We start from the raw sequence: 19,370 nt of genomic DNA, 5'->3' as shown, positions 1-19,370 counted from the left end.
ACCGTCTGACTTCTTCCAGTACCGGAGGGAGTAACTATTCATAACACAAATACCGATCCTGTTCATTAGCTTGATTCCCTATCTCACCTGCTTCGCTGTCAACATTGCTGGAGCCTGGAAGGGGCTATGTTCATGGATTTATGAGCTGCTATTCTGTGGGTCACCCCAGGCTCATCTGCAGGTGGGAGCTGCCTCTCTACACCACGTCGTGATCTGTGGTTCGGAGGCTTGGAGCTGTTACTTCTGCAGCCCCTCAGGTCCTCTCCAGGCTGGGAAGCAGGGTATCTCCACTGACAAACAGCTGTGGGCACCAGCTGGGACAACACAGGGATCTACTGAAAGCTACCTGCCTTGCTCTCCCAACCCTTCTCTCCCTACCAATACACCTTGGTGTTTTGGGGGAAATTGCTCTTTGGCTGCCGCTGCTCCCAAGACCTCTGAGCTTGTATGAAGAGGAGTCTGATCTGTAGTGAGGAGCTACCCCCTCCATAGTGGGAAAGGAGAGGTTGACATTAGATTCAAAGCTAAGCACATGTGTCTCAGCCCTGTCACAACTGGGACCATCCCGGTGTGGCAGACACCATGCACCTGGCGTGCCAAAGCTCTCTGAATTTGTCTGATGCCTCCAGGCTCTTGCTCAGTGAAGGCAGTTTCAGCTCCAGGCAGTGCCCAGGAGGCAGGTAGCCTGCACATACCCTGCTCTGGTGGCTCAGCTGATTGCTAGTAACTCCTGAAGCTGCAGCTATACGTTTGCCTGACTGATGCATCCAGCCACCAGCCTTTGTACTCACTGCTGCTGAAGACGCTGCCGGCCAGCCTGAGATGTGCTTTGTCCAGCTCCCCTCTCCGCCGAGCTGTCCTGAACACCTCCTCTGAGAAGTTCACAAACTCCTCAAAGCGGCTCACGGAGGGCAGGATCCCGCCTTTCATCTTGCTGGGCATCTTTGCCTCCTCAATCTCTTTGCACAAGGTCCCCTGGCAAAAACAACACACAAGACACGGCACTCTCAGATCTGACGTGGCCCCAGCCTCATTTTATGGCGCACTAAGGCACAGGCCGGAAAACAAGCAGAGTCATCAGTTGTGTGTACCACTTTTTCTCCATTTACAATATCTTCTATGGGAAGATATGTGAGCTTCCTTGTTTGAGGCTGGACGTGAAGCCGCGCTAGCTGCTCTCCTGGAGCTGACATACCTGGTATACCAGGCTATGTGGCTCTTTGCTCAGACACGGCGCTGCAATCTCCCCACGCAGACACCCACAGCTCCTGGGGCAGAGGTGTTCACCACTGCCGCTTCTCACGCTTCTCAGGCTGGTTTATGAGCAGACGTGCTCAGGTCTTGGCACAAACACAGTTGATGTCGACATGTGGCTTCCCTTGACCTCAGTGGACTCAGGGCCAGGTTCCTTGGCCAATTCTGATGGGCTCTCGACCCCCCCCTCCACTCCCCTCCCTGCTGCTTGGTCCTGGAGTATGTCCTGCTGTGCCAGCAGGAGAACAGGAGAGCTTGGCTCCAGCCATCTGACATGCTGCCATCACTCCCACAACCCTCCCAGTACTCTATATGGGGGAAACCCCTGTGGTTTGACCATCCCGGTAAGAGGAGGCACAGATGGCACTTCGGTTTATTGTGTCCCGCCTCCCTCACACAGACACAACTGTTGATGCAATGAGGGTCTAGTCCTCCCAAAACCAAAGAGCCAGATCCCCGCCTGATATAAACCAGTATTGCCTTCAATGAAGACCATGTTAGAAGTTTAGAAGATTCTGGAGGTCAAACATCACTCAGGTCTACTTGGGCTTACTCCTACTGACACTCACAATGCATTTGTTGAAGCTGCTCTTGGCCAGGAGCAGCATGTTGCCCAGGACAGTGTTGAGGAAGGACGAGGGGAGAGCTGAGGAAGAGCCCCACATCTCAAAGATGGAGTCATTCAAGGTAACCAGGACCTGCAAGCAGCCGAATGGGTGGACCTTATTGCAGACATCTAGAAATCCTCTCAGCTCTGGTTCCAGGCAACTGAAGATCTCGCTCAGCAGCCGGGTCGTAGGTTCTTCTAGTCTTAGGAAAAAAAAAAAAAAAGAAAAAGGTAAGCAATTAAATGGGGAGGGGCACTGGCCCTGTGGCCAGCTCCAGAGGCAAGAGCAAAGCTAAAGAAAGAATCAAAGCCTTCTGTATCGCACTGGAGCCTGTTTGTGCTTGGGTCATCCCTCAACTCTTCACCACCTCTGCTTGTGAGCGGATGTTGAAATGTCCTGTTTTGCCAGACAAATGAAAACTTTCAGTGTTTTTATGCTGACATTTTTTATAAGATTTCTGTTCCATAGTATATTTTCACTTTATGACATTGCTGACAAGGAAATAAAACTGATCAAAACTTAGGGTTTTCCGTGAAACATAAACCTCGCTTTCTGATCCACCCTGAAGCAGAGCCACTGCGCTGGGGAGAGGCAGAACCAGCAGGCTCTGCTCAGCCTCTCTGCATGCCCAGCTACGATGCCTCCTGGTTTTTTTGCTATCCAGGGTGCAAACCTGACACCACTTAGTAGACATCAGGATGGTCAACAGTGAAAAAAAAAAAATCCCTCCATCAGTTCGTCAGGCAGTCCCTGTAGGACACTCCAGACTATGCCCCTGTCAGAGCAGCCAGATGTATCTCATCACCCACGTACTGGCTCCGAGGCTTGGCGCAAGGAGGGTCTTCTGGAGAAGCCATGCTCTCTCCTCCCTTAGTGGCAGATGCCTGAAAGAAAGAATGGAATGGAAATTATGTTTTGTCTGCCCTCCCTCAGAGAGGAAAACTTGAGACCTGGGTTTCATTTCTGCTGGAGTCCTGTGTTTAATGCTTAGAGATCCTGTGATTTTGCTGGAGCTATCAATTAAGTTCAATTCAATTCTCCTCTGTCATCAGGAGGTCTTAAGCTTCCCCACTACTGATGCCACTGACAGTTGCTAGAGGACAAGAGCTCAGGAGAGCTCAGGTATCTGACAGAGGTAAGCAGCCACCCCACTGTGCCTGCTGAGGCTTGTAGCAAGCTGGAGGGAGGACTGGCTAATGGGACAGGAGAGGACATAGTCCTCCCACTTACCTCCAGCACCTGCAGCTCTGCAGCGTCGTGGCTTAGCTGAAAGAATTTCTCAATGAACTGCTGCTCCGCGGTGCAAAGGGGCTGCAGCTCTCTCAGCACCTGCTCCAACATCTGCGTGGAAACCATCGAGCATGTTAGAAAACCCTTCTAGCACACTCTGAGGACACCGGAGTAGATGTCCGTGTCCACCTGAAGTGACACCTAAACCAGGTCAGCAGTACAGAACCTCTCTGCTTCTGCTCCAGGTACACAGCACTAGAGGAAGGACCGTGGGCTGGGTTGCAGCACTGGCACAGCCCCTGTGGGACATGCAAACCCTTTAGAAAGCCTCAGCTCCTTACCTTGATGACGTTGCCTTTGTCCGGTGTGTCCTCCTGGCCCTCTCTGCTCCCGGGGAGGCTCCATCGATACTGCTGCCTGCTCCCCATCACCGTCGGCTTCTCTAAGCTTTCCTGAAGACCTGCATGGTATGTTGGTAGGTCATTAGACATCTCCATCCCTCTTGGCCTCTCCAGCTCCTTTGATCATTTTAACAGATTTAAATGTCTCTTTTTTTATGTCTGATCTTAGGCATGAATTGGCCTTTTCCTGTCGGATTCAGACATACGGGGGCTGCAGGTTTTGCTCTCATTTTTTCATCTGCCTTCTCATCTGTTTCTCTCTCTTTTTCATTACTCTCTTTTTATTTCACTGTCTGTGATGCTTACCCCTTTGCTAGTTAGTGCTTAGTACTAACTCCCGAGGACCGGGGAGTGAAAAATCCTAGGTCATAAGAGCATAAATTGGCAGAAATGCCTGCAAGAGTTTCAGGAAGAATGTTTGTTGCTTAGTTCTGATGGTAAATGGCCATAAAACAATGTCCAGGCAGGGGGCAAGGTTGGCTTTGGCTTTTTTCAAAAACTAGCCTTTTAGATTTATAAACAGTCACCTGGAAATTAATATACTTTTCAGACATTACCAGTTTTTACCACAGGGTTTTCACTAGGTGCCTGGCTTAAGTGGAAAAGTTGAAAAATTTCTTTGGGATGTGCATTAAAAAAATACTGCTATACTCACTGAAAGAAATCAGTGGGGAAACATCCATATTATTTTCTAATTAATTCTGAAAATTGGTATCTTTCCACTAACCCCAGAGGTCCCGGGTGAGTCAGGCCAGCTCTCCATTTCTCATAACATCCAAAATATCCTTATTCGAGCCACTGCCTGGAGGGCTTTTACCTTTGGAAAGGATTTGTCAGATGCCCTACACGCTGAGCAGGGATGAGAGATGACAGACAGCCCTGCTCACGACCTCAGCCTTGCTAAAACCATGGAGAAAATTAATGAGCTGCTTCATAATCTTTTTCCCACCCTTACACAATGGGTGATGATAATTTCACTTGCTGGAAAGTGGCGAAACCAGGAAAAGAATATCTGTCCGCAGCAAACAGGAAAGAATTTTATGAGCCTGTAAATTTTAGTGTGGAAAAGGGAATGGGAAAATTAGGAGAAAAGACTTAATTATTGGCTCACAATTAATTATGAACAGCTTGGGGTTTGCCTTCTGAACTCTCCCATCATACGGAAACAAGGCAATAAATCATCAGGTGGTATATTTAGAAGCGATCGACATAAATAATCCTTTATGAGGGCAGGGAATCAACCCTAGAAATTCACTGCCAGGGTAATCAGAAAAGGAAAGAGGCACGGAGAGCTAGAGCAAGCCTGGGATATTTTAAAGCAGGGATGAGGGACGTTATCAGGCAAGTGTCCTTGCAGCCTGGGCTTTCATCCATGCAGCGGCTCACCCCGATGAGCAGCTGAGCAGGTGAAACGTCAGGAAAGACCTTGGATGAGGTTCCCGCAGAACTTCATCAAAGCCAAACCTTCCCTGCAAAACAGCCTGAGACCAACCAATTTCACAGAAAATATTTCAGCACGAGTCTCTGAAGGTCCCCGGGAGCTGGGAGAGATGGTGCTCGCTTGCAGCCAAGCTCCTTCAGCAGAAGGACATGTGCATGCGTTGCCGGGGTGCTGCTGACCCTGCAGTATGTCCCCGAGCCAAGAAGAGGTCGACCTCACCTCCGAAGGGAGGTGACACGGGAGGAGATGTGATGCTCTCCCTCCTACTTTGTCCCCAGGGTCTCCAGAGGCGGGCAGGCAAATCTCAGCTGGTAGCACTGCACGCCCCAGGGAAGGTGCCTTTCCGCAGCGTGGCTGGCAGAAGCTCTGCAGATACAACTTTCTAAAAATTCCCCCTGTCACTAATCGCGCTCTGCAGTGACATGGTGGCTGTAGTTTCAATGTGCCGCTCACATTAATGATGGGCTGAGCATCCCCAACCAAGCCTGGGGTTTCCTACCGGTCCCAGAACTCTTCTCACCCCGGGGAGCAAAGCACGGTGCCAGCACATCCCCAGCACCGGCAAAGCTCATCTCATCTCGTCCTGGCTGCGGGAGCAACACCAGCAACAGGCAGACACCTTTGGGTGACTTAGAACAGTGCAGTAAGGGGCTTGTAGCCATCAAGGTGTCCTCCTATCACTGCAATGGGTTTCGCAGGCACTGGATTTTCTCCTGGGCTTTTAATTACTCCCGTTTTATGGGACGCACGTAGGCATTAAAGATAGACAAAGTACTGAAAGGAAATCACTGGTTTAACATTTACCAAAAGGGGATCAGGCAGACTGGCTGCAACACATGCCCTACACTATCTTTTTTTTTTTAATTTAACAAGTCTGTTTTCATAAAGGGCCTCTTTAATAGCCATCTCTGCCCCTGCAATGTCCCCCATTTTAATGGTTTTCTGAGCAGACCCAGCTGTGCTCTGGGAGGAGACAAACTAACTTGGGTGTTTCTGCTTTCTGTTGCCCAGCAGAATTGAAGTCCCTTGCTCAGAGCCCATCAATCACTTTGCAAATAGGAACCAGCGCCTCTTTATCCCACGCACAATCTTTGTTATTTCTTTCTGTTTAAATAAAAGCAATCACCCTGCTTCAGGGAATGGTGCGTGATCACATTATCTTATAAACTACAGATTGGAGTTTGCTTCCCCACTGCTAATTCCCCAGGCTTGCTTGCTGCCAGTGCGTTCATTACCTCTTATCAGGAATTCCTATTTTTAAGCGAGAAAGAGCACATTTCCCCGGGAAAAGCTGTGTCCAGGCATGGAGGAGAGGGGTGTGTGAGAGGAACATTATCTTTTTTAACTATTAGTTTTACCCGATGTGGCAGGAGAGGCAAACCACGTGCCCCTCTCTGCCGGGCTGAGTGCAGGAGTCGCGTGGTGAGCCGGTCCCCGTATGAGTGGGGCATAAAAGAGCTGGAAGCTGGCAGCAAATTGGTCCTGACTAGAATATCTCATTACAACGACTGCTTTATTGGTGCACACATCCCTCCTTCCAAGTAGGGTGGGCAGTGCTGGACATCCATAAGGACAAGACCCAGCGCCGGCTGAGTGGCAGCGTGGGGACGGCAAAAGCAAGCGAGCCATGGAGAGCCGCACGACCTGGCCGTGTCCTGTCCCAGTATGTTATTGCCAGCTCCGACAGCTGCCCCGGGGAGAGCTTTCCCCAGGCACTGCATCTCTGACGAGCTGGAAAGGGAACATAGGAACGGTGCTCTGTTCTGCTCGGGGCCCTCCACCTGGGCCAATACATCCTCACGAGGTGTCATCTCCAGCCCATCGCTGTCTGCTTGAACGTAGGTGTCCTCCCTCGTGTCCAGATCCCAGCAGCGGGGACTGCCAAAGTGTTCGAAGGGTGGGTATCCCGGATCCAACAAGTGATGCATCGAGTGCTGCAGCTCTGCTGGGTCCCTGGCACCTCCAGGGAGGGAGGAGGACATTCGGGGTGACAACGTGTGTTGTGACAGCCCCATGGGAGAAGTGTCTTCCTTCACAGTTCTTATGAAATGCTATCCTTTTCCAGAAAGTCCGTATCTCAGTATTACCCTGGAATTATTATTACTGCCTCATTTTATTTTCCTGTTACCTGCTTGCTATAGGCTTTCCTGAGTCCTCCAGCGTCAGTGACAGCTTGTAGCAACAAGTACAGCAGGTTAACGGCATCATGCACAAATAATTTCCTATCACCACTTTTCAGCATGTCCCTTTGATTTAATTGCCTGCTACCTTGTTTTTAAATTACAAGGAGAGTAATAACATCCTGTTGACTTTCCCTACACAACTTATTTTTTGACCCTTTTTATCGTGTCACTACTTATTTTTTGATCTTTTTTATCATGTCACCATTTTGCTGCTGGAACTAGCAGAGAGATTTTGATCCCCGCTTTTCCCTCTCTTGGCTCCGTAGTTTGGCAAATCATTCTGGCGTGGAAAAATAGGCTTCTGGTGACTATAAAATATTTCCTGGAGGTGTTCTAGCAAAACTACAAAAAGGAACATTTTAATTAAGGATGAGTATCTGACCTTCTACTGTCTCTTTCTTCCTTCAAAGGGGATAAATTTTTGAAAATGACAAGTAGTGGGGAGAAAAAGCCCAAGTGTTTTTCCTTTTCCCCTCCTCTTCTTTCCAGTGGCAAAAGACTATTTAGGTGAAATTTTCCTTCTTTCTTTTCAGGACTTGTGTGCTCCGTTGCAGGTACATGTACACTGCCAGCACTGCCCATCCTGGTTTTGTCCTGTGGTCTTGAGGTCCCCTGTTTTGCCAGTATGTGTGGCTGAGTGTCTTTCCCAGGGGAACTGGCACCGGGCAGGGAGGAGCTGGAAGGGGTGGTGGGTATGTCGAGATATGGCTGTGATGCACACCCTAAAACGGGAGCTGAAAAGTGCTCCTCTGTCCCTCTCTTCAGGCACAGCCACCAGCATCTGGGCGTTGCAGTCTGCTGCTGTTGGCCCACCCTGGACGGGGACTGACTGGGGCAGTACTGGGAGTGCAGCAAGGGGGTGAGCAGACCCAGCACTCGGGTCCACTCGTGCTTCTTGGTGCTGTGCCCCTTCGCCTCTGCAAGGTGCTGCAGCTGCCGTGATGCAGAACAAAGCGATGCCAAGTGCTCCCACCCGGAGGGATGCAGGGCCAGTCGACAGCACAAAACTTGGGATGCAGAGGAAGCTTCTTCTGTCACCCCAGCATGGGAAACGCTGCCAGCAGAAGCACTGTCCTGCCCCTGCTCATGTGCAAGTTGCTCCTAGAACAGGCTCTCTCTGTCCCTGCTTGAGACTCACCAGGTTCTTCACAGATCCACAGAGCAGGGGGGAGATTAGAGCAAAACACCCAGATATTCACCCTTCCCTTTATGGCCAATTCTGAAACCGAGGGAAAGGGCCGTGGAGGGCTACAGCAGTGGAAATCACGTGCAATGGTCTGATCCTGCAGCCTGGTGAGCTTCAGGGTCGCTCCCTCAGATGCCCATGGCCCAGGCTCCCTAACCATCCCTTGTACCCCACAGGAACGGCATGGACTTCACCCCAGAAGGCAAAGGACGGGCAAATATCAGGGCAGTGGGGTCAGCTGGACAGGGGCTGTTGGTACAATCCTTGCTGCGGGGCCAGCACAGCAAGTGCAGAACGGCAGAGCCCTTCACCGGGATCCTTCAGCCACCAGCCCCGTTTCCTTCCCGAGGCTTCGTCCTCTGGCTCCGGGGTCTGGACACAAGTGATGAAGTAGGTGCAGAGCTGGAAGAAGCTGAGCTTGCACTCTGATAGACTAAACACACCGTGCGAAGTGGTTTTTGACATTCAAGCTGGGCCAAGCTGGCATGGAACTTTCCATTACAGTGCTTTGTTTTGCTGAAGGAAAATGTGACTTCTGCACAATCAAAAACTTCCAGAGCAGACAGATCAGTTTCTCTTTTTATCTTCAGAAACACCTGACTGGAATATTTTGAGTCAGATGCAGCGATTTCTGTTGAAATGATCACCTTGGGACAACACAGCTCCACAGTCAGCTCACTATGAAATCATTCTGCTCTCACAAATATCGCTACGAATACACTTGTGTCTTCAGGGACAGGCTTGGTGCCATCTCTTTACGGGGAAAGGAGTGTCTGAGGAGTCTGTGACCAGCTCTACTTGCATGAAATACGGGCAGTCCCACCTCCCCCTCTCTTATGGCTCCTCAGGACACGATCTCAGCCACCCATGCATCATTTCTGAGTCCTGCAAAGGGAAGGTGCACAAAAGCTACAGCTCTGAGAAGCAGCTAAAGAAAACTGGATAATACACGGAGCCAAGGCTCACACAAACACCGCCTGGCGTAAAGCAGAGTGGGCTTTGTCACGTGCGGCCAACTGCAGAGCCAGTCCACGGAGGAGACAGTAAATTCATGGCACAAAATCTGGGGGAGACACCAGTGATAGAGGATGACTGCCGTGTTCCCTGCTTGCAAATGAATCGCTGCTCAGCAGCACAAAGGTCATATTTGCAGATCACTCACTTCCTTTTCTTCTTCCTAACAAGAAGGTTTTGGCTTGTTCAAAAAGGGCTTTGATTTCCCGGTCATAGAGTCTGCTGAGGTTCTGGGCATAGACCTGGAAAGTAGAGAAATGGCCAGATGAAAGCAGAAAGACCAAATTTTAGCATTTCAGACCTTTTCCTTCAACACAATGTCTGCCACCGAGTCCCAGACTGCTTTCTGTCAAGCACAGAGGTCCAACATCATGTGGCCAAGTTGGTCAGACACTCTCCTAGAAGGGCCAAATGCTGGAAGCTTGTGGGTGGTATGGGTTTGGTGAAACCAAGCTCTCATCACAAATTAACCAGTTTGACTGACCTGGTCCTGGTGGGTGGTTTGCAATATTTGTTCAGGATTTCAGCCATACCTTGGGGAGATCACAGAACAGAACTGGGTTGGCGTTCCTCAGCCAGGCCATGAGCGGGGTGTAGGGCACCAGTTCCTCATGGTGGAGTCCATGGCTTGGTGCAGATAGCTTGTCAACGGGCTGAGCAAGAGCAGGGACCTGAGCATTACCCTAAAGCAACAGAAACGGCAGAGAGAGTCAAATAAAACACAGCCTTGAAAAGCTCTGTAAAATAACTGCTTCATAATCACCCTTGAATTTCCAGTTCTGAATATGTTTGAGAAGCAAATTTAAAGGGTGAAGCAGAGCATGTATGATCACTCTGAACTCTAGTTTTAATCCCATGTCCTGGGAATAGTTCTGAGCCCAGAGGAATGCGCTGGCCTATCAGTAATACGTGGGATACTCCAGCTAAGCACAGTGGTCAGGAGAAGACACAGGAGAAAAGCTCCTTGTTCAGGAGCATGCTGGAAATTGTCCCTCCAAGCACTGGGAGGTGGGTATGCCTCGGGGGAGTGGGATGCAATGGAGAGGAAGGATGCTGCACGGTTGAGGCAGTCTTCCAGGGTCTGGCAGTGCTGGGACACCGCACCCACAGACTCAGAGTCATGTAGGTGGGATGGGAGCTCGGCAGGTTCAGAGCAGGTCCAGGTGGAGCAGGTTGGTCAGGGATGTGTCCGGTCAAGGTCTGAAAATCTCCAAGGATGGAGATCCCACAGTGCCCTCCCTGTTCCCTGCCAGTCACATCCCTTCCCAGAGTCAGTGCTTGAAAGTAAATGCTAAAGCTTTAAGGAAATAACGCTAAGGATTTGGGAGTCACTCCTTTTCTCTTCATGAAATGAAATCTAGAAGAGTAACATTTTCCTTTCAGATTTCTGCCCACAGAGAGATTGTCCACCATATCTTGGAAATTGCAGGATGAGCACTTGAAAATGTTAATCAAAGGATCAAGGGATTGGCTTTTATCCTGGGATTTTATGTTACAAACAGACAAACAACCACCACCACCCCTGAAGTAAAACAAGAAAATCTAAAGCAAAAATCTTCAGGCCTAAGCACTTTTTAACATGACCAGAGGATTAATGACTGTCACGGGAGGGAACCTGATAGCCTGGCAGACATAGAATTGTGCTGGATTTCTTCTGCATGCCTGCAAAAACTAACCAGAGGGCTGGGGGGCACGGCAGGGTGAAGGTATGTGAAAAGACCTCTTTGGGGAGACACTTTTGGAGAATCCTCTTACGGTGGCATCCCCTATACTGCTGGTACTATTTTACCAGAATATTCAAATCTCCCAGGATTTTGAGCTGCCACGTGAAGAGCGAAGCCCACCTGCAGCTCGAAGATGCTTGTAACGTGACTGATGAAAGAGTTTTCGAAGTTCTGCTTGAGTGTTTCAAACATGATCAGCTGCTCAGCCACAGACTGCAGTTTCCGGTAACCTTGAGGAAAAAAAGAGAGGGTATCGTGGTATTGAGCGGCACGAGCTGTCGTGGCTGCAGACCAACATCGCTCAGCACACCGGCAAATAAGACAGGTCTTCAAGGAGTAAGTTCTGGGATAAGTACCAGCAGCCAAAAGCCAACAAAGGGAAAAAGATTTGCTGTGGTACCAAGCAAATATAGGCAGGGAGGAAGTTTAAAGTAAAAAAAAAAAACAAAACAATTGCAAAGCATCCATCAGTTCGACCATGGCCACGGACAAACGCCCAGCCTCTTCACAAGGAAAGCATGGGGTTTCACGCCAGGATCAAGTCCCTGTACACCGGCAGGTCTCCACCAACACCCACAGTGCATAGTGCTACAACGAGTTATCATTTTTCCATGCTCAAGTACGGACAACTGGGTTGCCCCAAGAGACCACAATTTCTAGACATGTCTTTCCACCAGTTCTTTTCTGGACTGTAAGAGCTGTTGTACACAGATGGCAGACAACCATGCCTTACACCCAGGTATTTAGAGGAATTGTACAGATGCTTGCCATAAGTTTGCCTCAACTCTAATGTAAACTGGACCGGCCGGTGCCTGAGTCCAGAGGGAGGTGCCTGCAGACCCTCCTGTGGTGCATGGGTGCCCCAGCTTGGCCGTTGAATCCATTAACTGGATTTCTCTCGGAATGGAGCCGATCCCCCCCCAGCTACCATCTCCGTGGATGTTCAGGGGTAATGTTACATTGGCTTTCCCAGCCCTGCTTGACTGTGCTTCTAGGTGAAGCTGCTGAAGGTTTTGAAAGCTTCAGCAATATCTCCGGAAGAAAGCCGACCCTGCAAGCCTGTTTCCATAGCTCGCAGCTCCAGGCACGCTGCAGGGAAATAGTGTTTGTAGCTCTGCACCTTACACCCCAGGTATTTAGCTTCCCAAATACATGCTTGCCTTCTCTTTCTTTGCTACTTTGCCCAGGCAGCCCACAGGACTGCCCAGCAAGTGTGTGAGCTAATTCCTGGGAACACCCCCTCCAGCTTCAGCAGTTCAGGGGCACCTACAGAGGCTGGAGAGCACGGAATGGTGCTGGGTGTGCAGCGCAGGTTGTGGATGAGCCGGTGGCTTTGCTGTCTGCAGACATAAATCTCTGCTCTCTACTCACCAGGCTGTATCTGGATGTTCATGCAGCCAGATAAAGCCTCTGCTGCAGCAATGCAGGCTTTCACTCTGCTGGGGGTGGAAAGATCTGCCCGGCTCAGGGCATCGCAGTGTTCCCTGCTGAGGTTGAGGTGGGTCTAAAAACAAAGCCAGAAGAGAACAGGTACAAGCACAGCCAGCTTCTCATCCCTTCTCATCCCACCCAGAAGGCTGCTGGCTTGAAATAGCCAAGTGCTACCTTCAGCTGCCAGGCTGCATGTGTCCATCAAGAAGACCATGCTGCTCTATCCCACCAAAAACAAAGGTCTGCACAATAACAACTGCAGTGGTCGCCAGGGAAGCCCTGGCAAACCTCAGCGTGAGTTTCCAAAGGGCCAGCACCTCATCCACTACTGGCAGCAAAGTGGTGGGAAGGAGAAAGAAAAAGCTAAGGAAACTGCAGCTTGAGTTACTCAGAAATGAAAAGGTCAATGGCATAGAGGCCACCATAAGCAGTGGAAGTGAGAATTAGCTGTGCTATTACAGCACAGTTCTTGCATTTATGGTCTGTTATGTTTGTAAATAATTTGCTTTCCCACATTCCCAGACCTGATCAAGAGTCTTTCCACTGGCTGCGCTGTCCCCTGCGCCACTGTCTCTGTGGCTATGAGGTACTGCAGGGAAAAGCTCCTTACTCTGCAACGGGTGCCGAAACAGGCTGATGTGCACAAAGTCCACAGCTGATGGCAGACATCGACTTAGCGGTTAAGTTACCTTCAAGGGTGGGGGAAAAAAAAAAGAAAAAAAGAAAGCAAAGGAGAGAAAAGGAATGGGGAAACTCCACGGAGTGGAAGTGGGAAGAGAAGCAACAGGGTCCCTGGACAAACAGCCTCTCCAGGGCTCCTCTCCAGGGCACCAGGGAGTCCCCAGAATGCTTTTCCCATGGTAGATGTAGAGTTTGCCTCAGGACCCACTCAAAGTCCCCAGCAGTTTCTCTGCATGTGAGGTTATCAGTGCTGATGGGAGCAGGCTTTGACCAGGGGCGGGTGTTGCATGCTCGGCTCTAATTGCTCGTTAAGTACCGCGCTTGCGTATTCCTGGGTAATGATGATTGGCTATTGAAATGACTATCATCTACTAATGAGAGCCGTTCTTCCCTAGTACAAAGATATAAACTGAAAGCTAGCAAGTGAAGGGAGGAAGAAAGCAACTACCCTCAGTGCCAATTGCTTCCCCCAAGAAACCCCAGAAACCAGACATGGGTATGCCTGGAATTGGAAGGCACAGGGCTGGGAGGATCTCAGTGCTTGGGGTGCAAGGGTAAAAGCACTGCCCCAGCAGCCTCTGAGCCTGTAAGAAGGTCCCAAAGCTGACAGTGAAAGGCAGACCACCGCGTCCCAAGTGAAAGGCTGCAGAGTTGCGTTTGGAAGGTCCTCGGCATTACATCATTTGAGGCTCATCTTGCCCATGAAAAGGACTTTCAGGGACCCCTCTTGCAGCTCTGGACCACAGTGAGGGTACTGCACATCACGTCCGCTCCTGGTCTACCTGTAGTCTATCCCAGCTGTGTGGCTGTCCTTGTATTATCAACACAACAAAGTCCCGCGTTTCTAGGCCAGAGCAGCTCTGCGGCCTTTGCAGACAGGTAAGAGTCTTCAGAGTGTTTGAGGCTCACTGAAAGTTTTTTCTAATAGATTCAACAAGCTGAAGATTTATGTCTTTGCAAATCCACGTACCGTGAGGAAGAGGATCTCATCCATCAGCCTTGTCTTGTTGGAAATGATGCGATGTAGCAAGGAGTTTTCCTGGTGGATGTGATCCATCTGCTGCTTCACGCTTCCCAGTAACTCATCATAGATCTGCAAGGTCTCCTCCACTCTGGCCACCTCTGCCAGGGCCTCGTCAATGGAGCTCATCAGCTGTGTCACCTGCTTCTCAGAAGAGATAATGGCTCTAAGGTTGGCCTGTGAAATGGAGAAACAGAGGGCTCCAGCACTGTAGCAGGGACTGATCACCACCATCTCAGAGTCAAATATCCTGACCGTTGTGTTCCCAAGTCAAAGCAGAGACCCTGTCCTTATAACGTGCAAGATGCCGTTATAATTGCAGCTGTCCTGCATCACTACCTGCGCAAGGTCAATGTCTTATCTTTGCACTTGGCTAAACTCTACATCAGCAACCATCTGCAAGTCCCAAGTGCCAGGGCAGACCAAAAGCCTTCCCTGAGCAAGCTGTACGCTCAGACTTTCATCTGCCACAGCAAAGATGTTACTGCAAAGCTGCCGGGCAAATCCAACCATGAGCAGAATAGTCTTTGTAGGTTTGGAGAGGGTACCAAGCCCTGCTGGCTTCTGCTCCCCACTTTTCCCTCTGTGCACTAGGAAAGTCCCAAGTGGACGCTGCAGGGAGTCTCCAACCCTCAATCCCCACAACTGGTGAAGTCCCCTGAGGACCTGGGTGTCCATCCCACAATATTTGTAAGGAAACATGCCAGCTTGGAGGCACTGGCCATTTCTGTCTGGCTCTAACACATTTATGCAGACCATGGCCATGCCAAGTGCCTGTCACAGCATGTTTAGCACAGCTCCGGGCATTGCCGCTGCTGCCACCCAGCTGAGCTGCTCTGGCAGTGGAATTAATAAGCAGTTAAATCATGCATGAGATACGCACATATCTATGTCTCTAATATGGAAACTGAAGGCACAATTTGCCTAGGGAAGTCTCAGGCGTTTGTTTTGACGGGTGGTAGAGATATAACGGCATGTTAATCGCTGCTGACAAGCTCCGCTAGAGATTAACTGCTTCCAAATGTTAATTGTATCGTTTTCAGGGCCTATGTACCATGCAGGATATCAAAGAAAACAATCAATAGACACGGGCCTGGGAGGCGTGAGGCTTCCAGCTGCTATTTTTCTCTCCATTAATAAAGCTTTTAAAGAAGTTTGTCTTTTCTGATATTTCAATTATCTAACGTCTTTTTCATTACACGAAGAAGAACAACAGAAGCATCTGCACCCCCCGTACACCCCGCGCTCGGCTCGTCGGTGGGAAATGATAGGAGGAAGAGAAGCAAAGTCTTGTCAACCCAGGTCAGGTTATTGTGGCTTGGACCTATCCTCTGCTCCGAATTAGGAATGTGTCTGAAAGCACAGTAGATGCGGGGCATCTACAATCCCTGTGTTAAGGACTTTCTCTTCTTCAAGCTCCACCTGCATTGTTATCGGGATGAAGATGAGCTGGCAGCTCCAGCTCTAGAGCTGCTACATGCAGGACAAGATGCTGGAGCAGCGCAGAGGTGCTCCTGAGATGTGTGAGAGCCACGTTGCAGCACACACCCGGACCGGGTGGCTTCGGTCTCGCTGGCAAAGCACGGATTACACTCTCCTGTGACAAACGTGGTGCCATTTTAGGAAAGTGTGGGAGAAAGGACTGTGGGGAATGGCTTCAGACGTAGGCAGATTCACAAAGGATCTGGAAAGGTCAGAGGAATTCTGTAGAAAAGAAAAGCCTGATATCACAGCAAACACAGCAAAGCATCTCTGTCAAAGGGTAGAGATGAAACTACCCCACTGCAAAGTGATGCAGCTTTCCCATGGGGAGCCCAGCGATGGCAGGGCAGGCAGAGGTTTCGCTTGCCAGCAGGCTCAGCAGTCGGATTTGAAGCGGGCCTTGCCAAGGCACGCAGATACTCATCTCCGAAAGCACCAACGATGCTCAGCGAATGCTCCTTTTGCCTGGAGCCCGACCAGCCTTACACAGGCTGGCACGAGGGACCCGGGAGGGAGCAAACAGCCCGCTCCCGGACTGCTGCTTTCCAGTCGCACGCCAGGGACCCGGCCCGTGGCCATGGGCTCTGCCTGGAGCTTCACATTTTATTAAATGTTCCTAAATTACAGCCATAAACCTCCCGCAAGCCTGTCACTGCCGCGCCTTTGGATTGTCTTATTAGGGTTTAACAGACCCACCAGGGGTTTGCCTAGGGTAAAGCATCACCGGTGACAGTGGCAGGGCAACTGCTGGCAGAAGGGGCTCTCCGGAGGATCGCCGCTCGGGTAAGGGTATTATCTCTCCTGCTGGAGGTGGCACAAAGCTGCCGGGAGCTGCCTGCGTTTCAGCGGGTGCTGGGATCCTGTAAGTACGTAGGAATACCAATGTAAAAATCAGAGCTCGCGGCCTCCCAGGTGCCCTGGCCGTGCTTTCCTTCCCTCCGAAGCAGATAAGCGCCTTCTTGCTGTTGGTGCGGTGTTTCGCGATCCCCAGAAGAGATGGGTTTAGCAGAGGGTGATTAGTATTGTAAGAGGAGGACAAGGTGTTATCGCTGGGATGTGGGGAAAAACATTTAAATATATGCATGTGCTAGTCTAACTTGCTGGTATTAATAACGCTTAATATCATAGATTAAACCTTAGAAATAGAAACATCTCATTAATTAATTTGTATTAGCAATAAGTGACATTTATTCATTAGAAGGCATTAAAATAATGTATTCAACAGCGCCTTTCATCTCAAAGAACTTAATAGAGATTTACTAGTTACTCTCACAGGGTGTTTTACAGCTGGGAAACAGAGTCGCAAAGTGCCTGTACGACTTGCCAAGAGCAAGCAGGAGCAGAACTCAGGAGTTTGGTCTTCCAGATTAACTACTAAGTTTCCAAGTGTAATAAGCCATATATAAATACAAATTGGGAATACAGCAAATACTGGAGCTAAAGGAGGTTGGATTTAGGGTTTGTGGTTTCTCATATGTTTTCGGATATTTCCTTTGGCTTATTTTTTCCCCTTTGTTCTTCAGTTACCTCCCCAGAAAACCCTAGCACCAGATATATTAGCATAAGATAAATGCTCGAAGCAGCTATCTCATTATTTTGCTCCAGCACTCAAAGAAACAAGTTATCCTCTGCAGAAATGCAATAAAATACAGCAACCCTAATATAGCAAATAAAGCTCACTAGTCTGAAAATAATGTGTGCCTTCTCCATTGGCCCTTTCTACTACAGTTTATTTTTTACTTTTTATCTCCTTCCAGCTCTGTTTCATTTTTTTCCTCTTTTCTTTCTCCCTAGCTGCTGCTTTTCCTTCTGTAGGGAACATTGCTGGCCCTTTCCTTTTTTTCCAGGCATCCCTGTCTGTCAGACCACCCTTTCTGTTCTTCATCACCCCCCACTTTTTACATGCACTTTCATCCCCTCCCGACTCAGCAGCCTTTATCCTTCCTACCCAGCTTTTCTCTGTTCTCCCCTTCCCGAGGTGACTAATGTGCTTGTGCTCAAGTTCAAAAAAACCCCAAAACAACCTGAAATAACAGGAATTTTTGATGTATCTGTGATAGCCCTCATGGCAACGTGGCAGGACCCATCCCCACTGCTTCTGCATGTCCTGCTTGTGGATGGCCACGCTGGACCAGGCACGCCGTGAGCTGCAGAGCTGGCTGTGGATTTGGCAGGAGCCTGGGGAGCTCTCAGTGCCCCGAGGTGGCTGGCAAGGCTAACCCTCCCCGTGGGCCACCCGGCCACGTGCAGACAGGGAGGGGAAGACACACAGCGTGGGCATCGTCACTGCGTTTTCCCCTTGGGACAGTTCCTGTAAACCATTTCCAGATGAGGTAAAGGCTGCGGGATTGCTCAGGATCGCTGCTGACCACTGACCTGGGTGGAGGCACAGCTTGCAGACCTAGCAGTCAGGGCCAGAGGCAACACCCTAAGGCAAATTTCTTCTGCACCGGTGACTACAGAAATGATGGTCCTAATTCACGCTGCGTGGGACACAGAGACCTTCTGCGCAATGCGCAGGAGATCCCGGAGCTCCCCAGTCTCATCCACCTCCCTCAGCCAGCCCCAGAGCACCCTGCTTCGCTTTGCCCCGCAGTGAGACCCTTACCCATCCCCGTGCTACCCCCAGAAATGATAATCCCTCCCTGCTACAGGCCCACGTGAAGCTGAGCTCCGTATCCTTCCCTGCAGCTGGATCTGTGCCACTATTTTGTTTTACTCCTTTGCAAGCTGACAGCGGGCTTCATCTGCCCCGAGTCGGTCAGGCACCGTGTTCATTGGAGAGACACCACTCAAGCCAACGTCTAGGGGCGGTTAAGCTCAGCAAAGACAGACATTTGGTGCCTGGCTGCCAGGCTGCCACTACTTGTTTAGCCCCAGCAAGGGGCAGGCAGCCCCAGTACAGTGCACAGTGGGACAAACGCTGACCCTCGAGAGGGGAGCAGCAGTGTCCTCCTGACTTGCACGTGAGATGCCTTTTGAGCTGAAGCAGCACAACACCGAGACGACTTTCTCTCAGACCCAGTGCTCACAGCAAACCCAGAGACTCAGTCCAGTGCCCCTACATGCCAGGCACCTTCTTTTCGGTTGAGTCACAGCCCTTGGCCCCCTTACCTCATCCAGCACATGGAGATCGTTGCTTAGCTGCTCTGCAAAGGCCACAGAGTTGTTCACAAGGGGCTCGTACTCCTCCATCAGCTTCAACACATCGGCAGCTTCCTTTGGTGTCATCTCCTGGTACACACTGAGTTCCTCCTGGCTCTCAGTCTTCACAGTGTCCTTCTTGTCTTCTTGGGGTCTTTGTCTCCCTGCATGGGCAGGAGGAGATGTGGAGATGTCATTTTATTAGCCCTGCTAATATTAGCTCCAGGGGTCCCATTGAATCCAAGTGACATGAGTCCAGAGGTCTCAGTCTGCTGGTCAGTTAGAATAAGATCACGGCATGGAGCAAAGAAAGATGTGCATGGGATAAAGGATCAGCTTTGTAAGAGGGACAAAAACGGACATTTGAAATTTAATTTGAGCTCTGGTTGTGTTTTTACTGGCTCACCGCTCTAGGATTGTGTGTTGGGGCATGTTGACATGTTTGTTATACAAAGCTGAGACAAATTTCAGAGACGAACAGGCTTCTTCTGATCAAATATACTGATAGTCATGTGTTGTAGAGCAAAATATATTTTTATATCCATATATATCTGTATTTCTTGATGTACT

The 19,370-nt window shown here is 49.9% G+C and overlaps 1 protein-coding gene across 1 annotated transcript in view; it reads right to left on the bottom strand.

The window, feature by feature from the left end:
* Positions 1-19,370, bottom strand: part of LOC127019809 (exocyst complex component 1-like) — a 47,386-nt gene that overhangs the window by 3,241 nt on the left and 24,775 nt on the right. The window contains exons 8-18 of the mRNA XM_050902039.1: positions 18,771-18,964; positions 14,124-14,351; positions 12,413-12,545; positions 11,162-11,271; positions 9,851-10,000; positions 9,466-9,559; positions 3,434-3,552; positions 3,093-3,203; positions 2,676-2,746; positions 1,824-2,064; positions 792-975 (exon numbers count right to left, since the gene is read on the bottom strand). Of these exons, the coding sequence (XP_050757996.1) occupies positions 792-975; positions 1,824-2,064; positions 2,676-2,746; positions 3,093-3,203; positions 3,434-3,552; positions 9,466-9,559; positions 9,851-10,000; positions 11,162-11,271; positions 12,413-12,545; positions 14,124-14,351; positions 18,771-18,964 (1,635 nt within the window). The remainder of the gene's footprint in view (positions 1-791; positions 976-1,823; positions 2,065-2,675; positions 2,747-3,092; positions 3,204-3,433; positions 3,553-9,465; positions 9,560-9,850; positions 10,001-11,161; positions 11,272-12,412; positions 12,546-14,123; positions 14,352-18,770; positions 18,965-19,370) is intronic.

The sequence above is a fragment of the Gymnogyps californianus genome, chromosome 9, assembly GCF_018139145.2.
Source record: "Gymnogyps californianus isolate 813 chromosome 9, ASM1813914v2, whole genome shotgun sequence".
NCBI lineage: Eukaryota > Metazoa > Chordata > Aves > Accipitriformes > Cathartidae > Gymnogyps > Gymnogyps californianus.
Note: the sequence above shows the minus strand (reverse complement) of the source record. Positions and strands in the feature narration are given on the sequence as shown.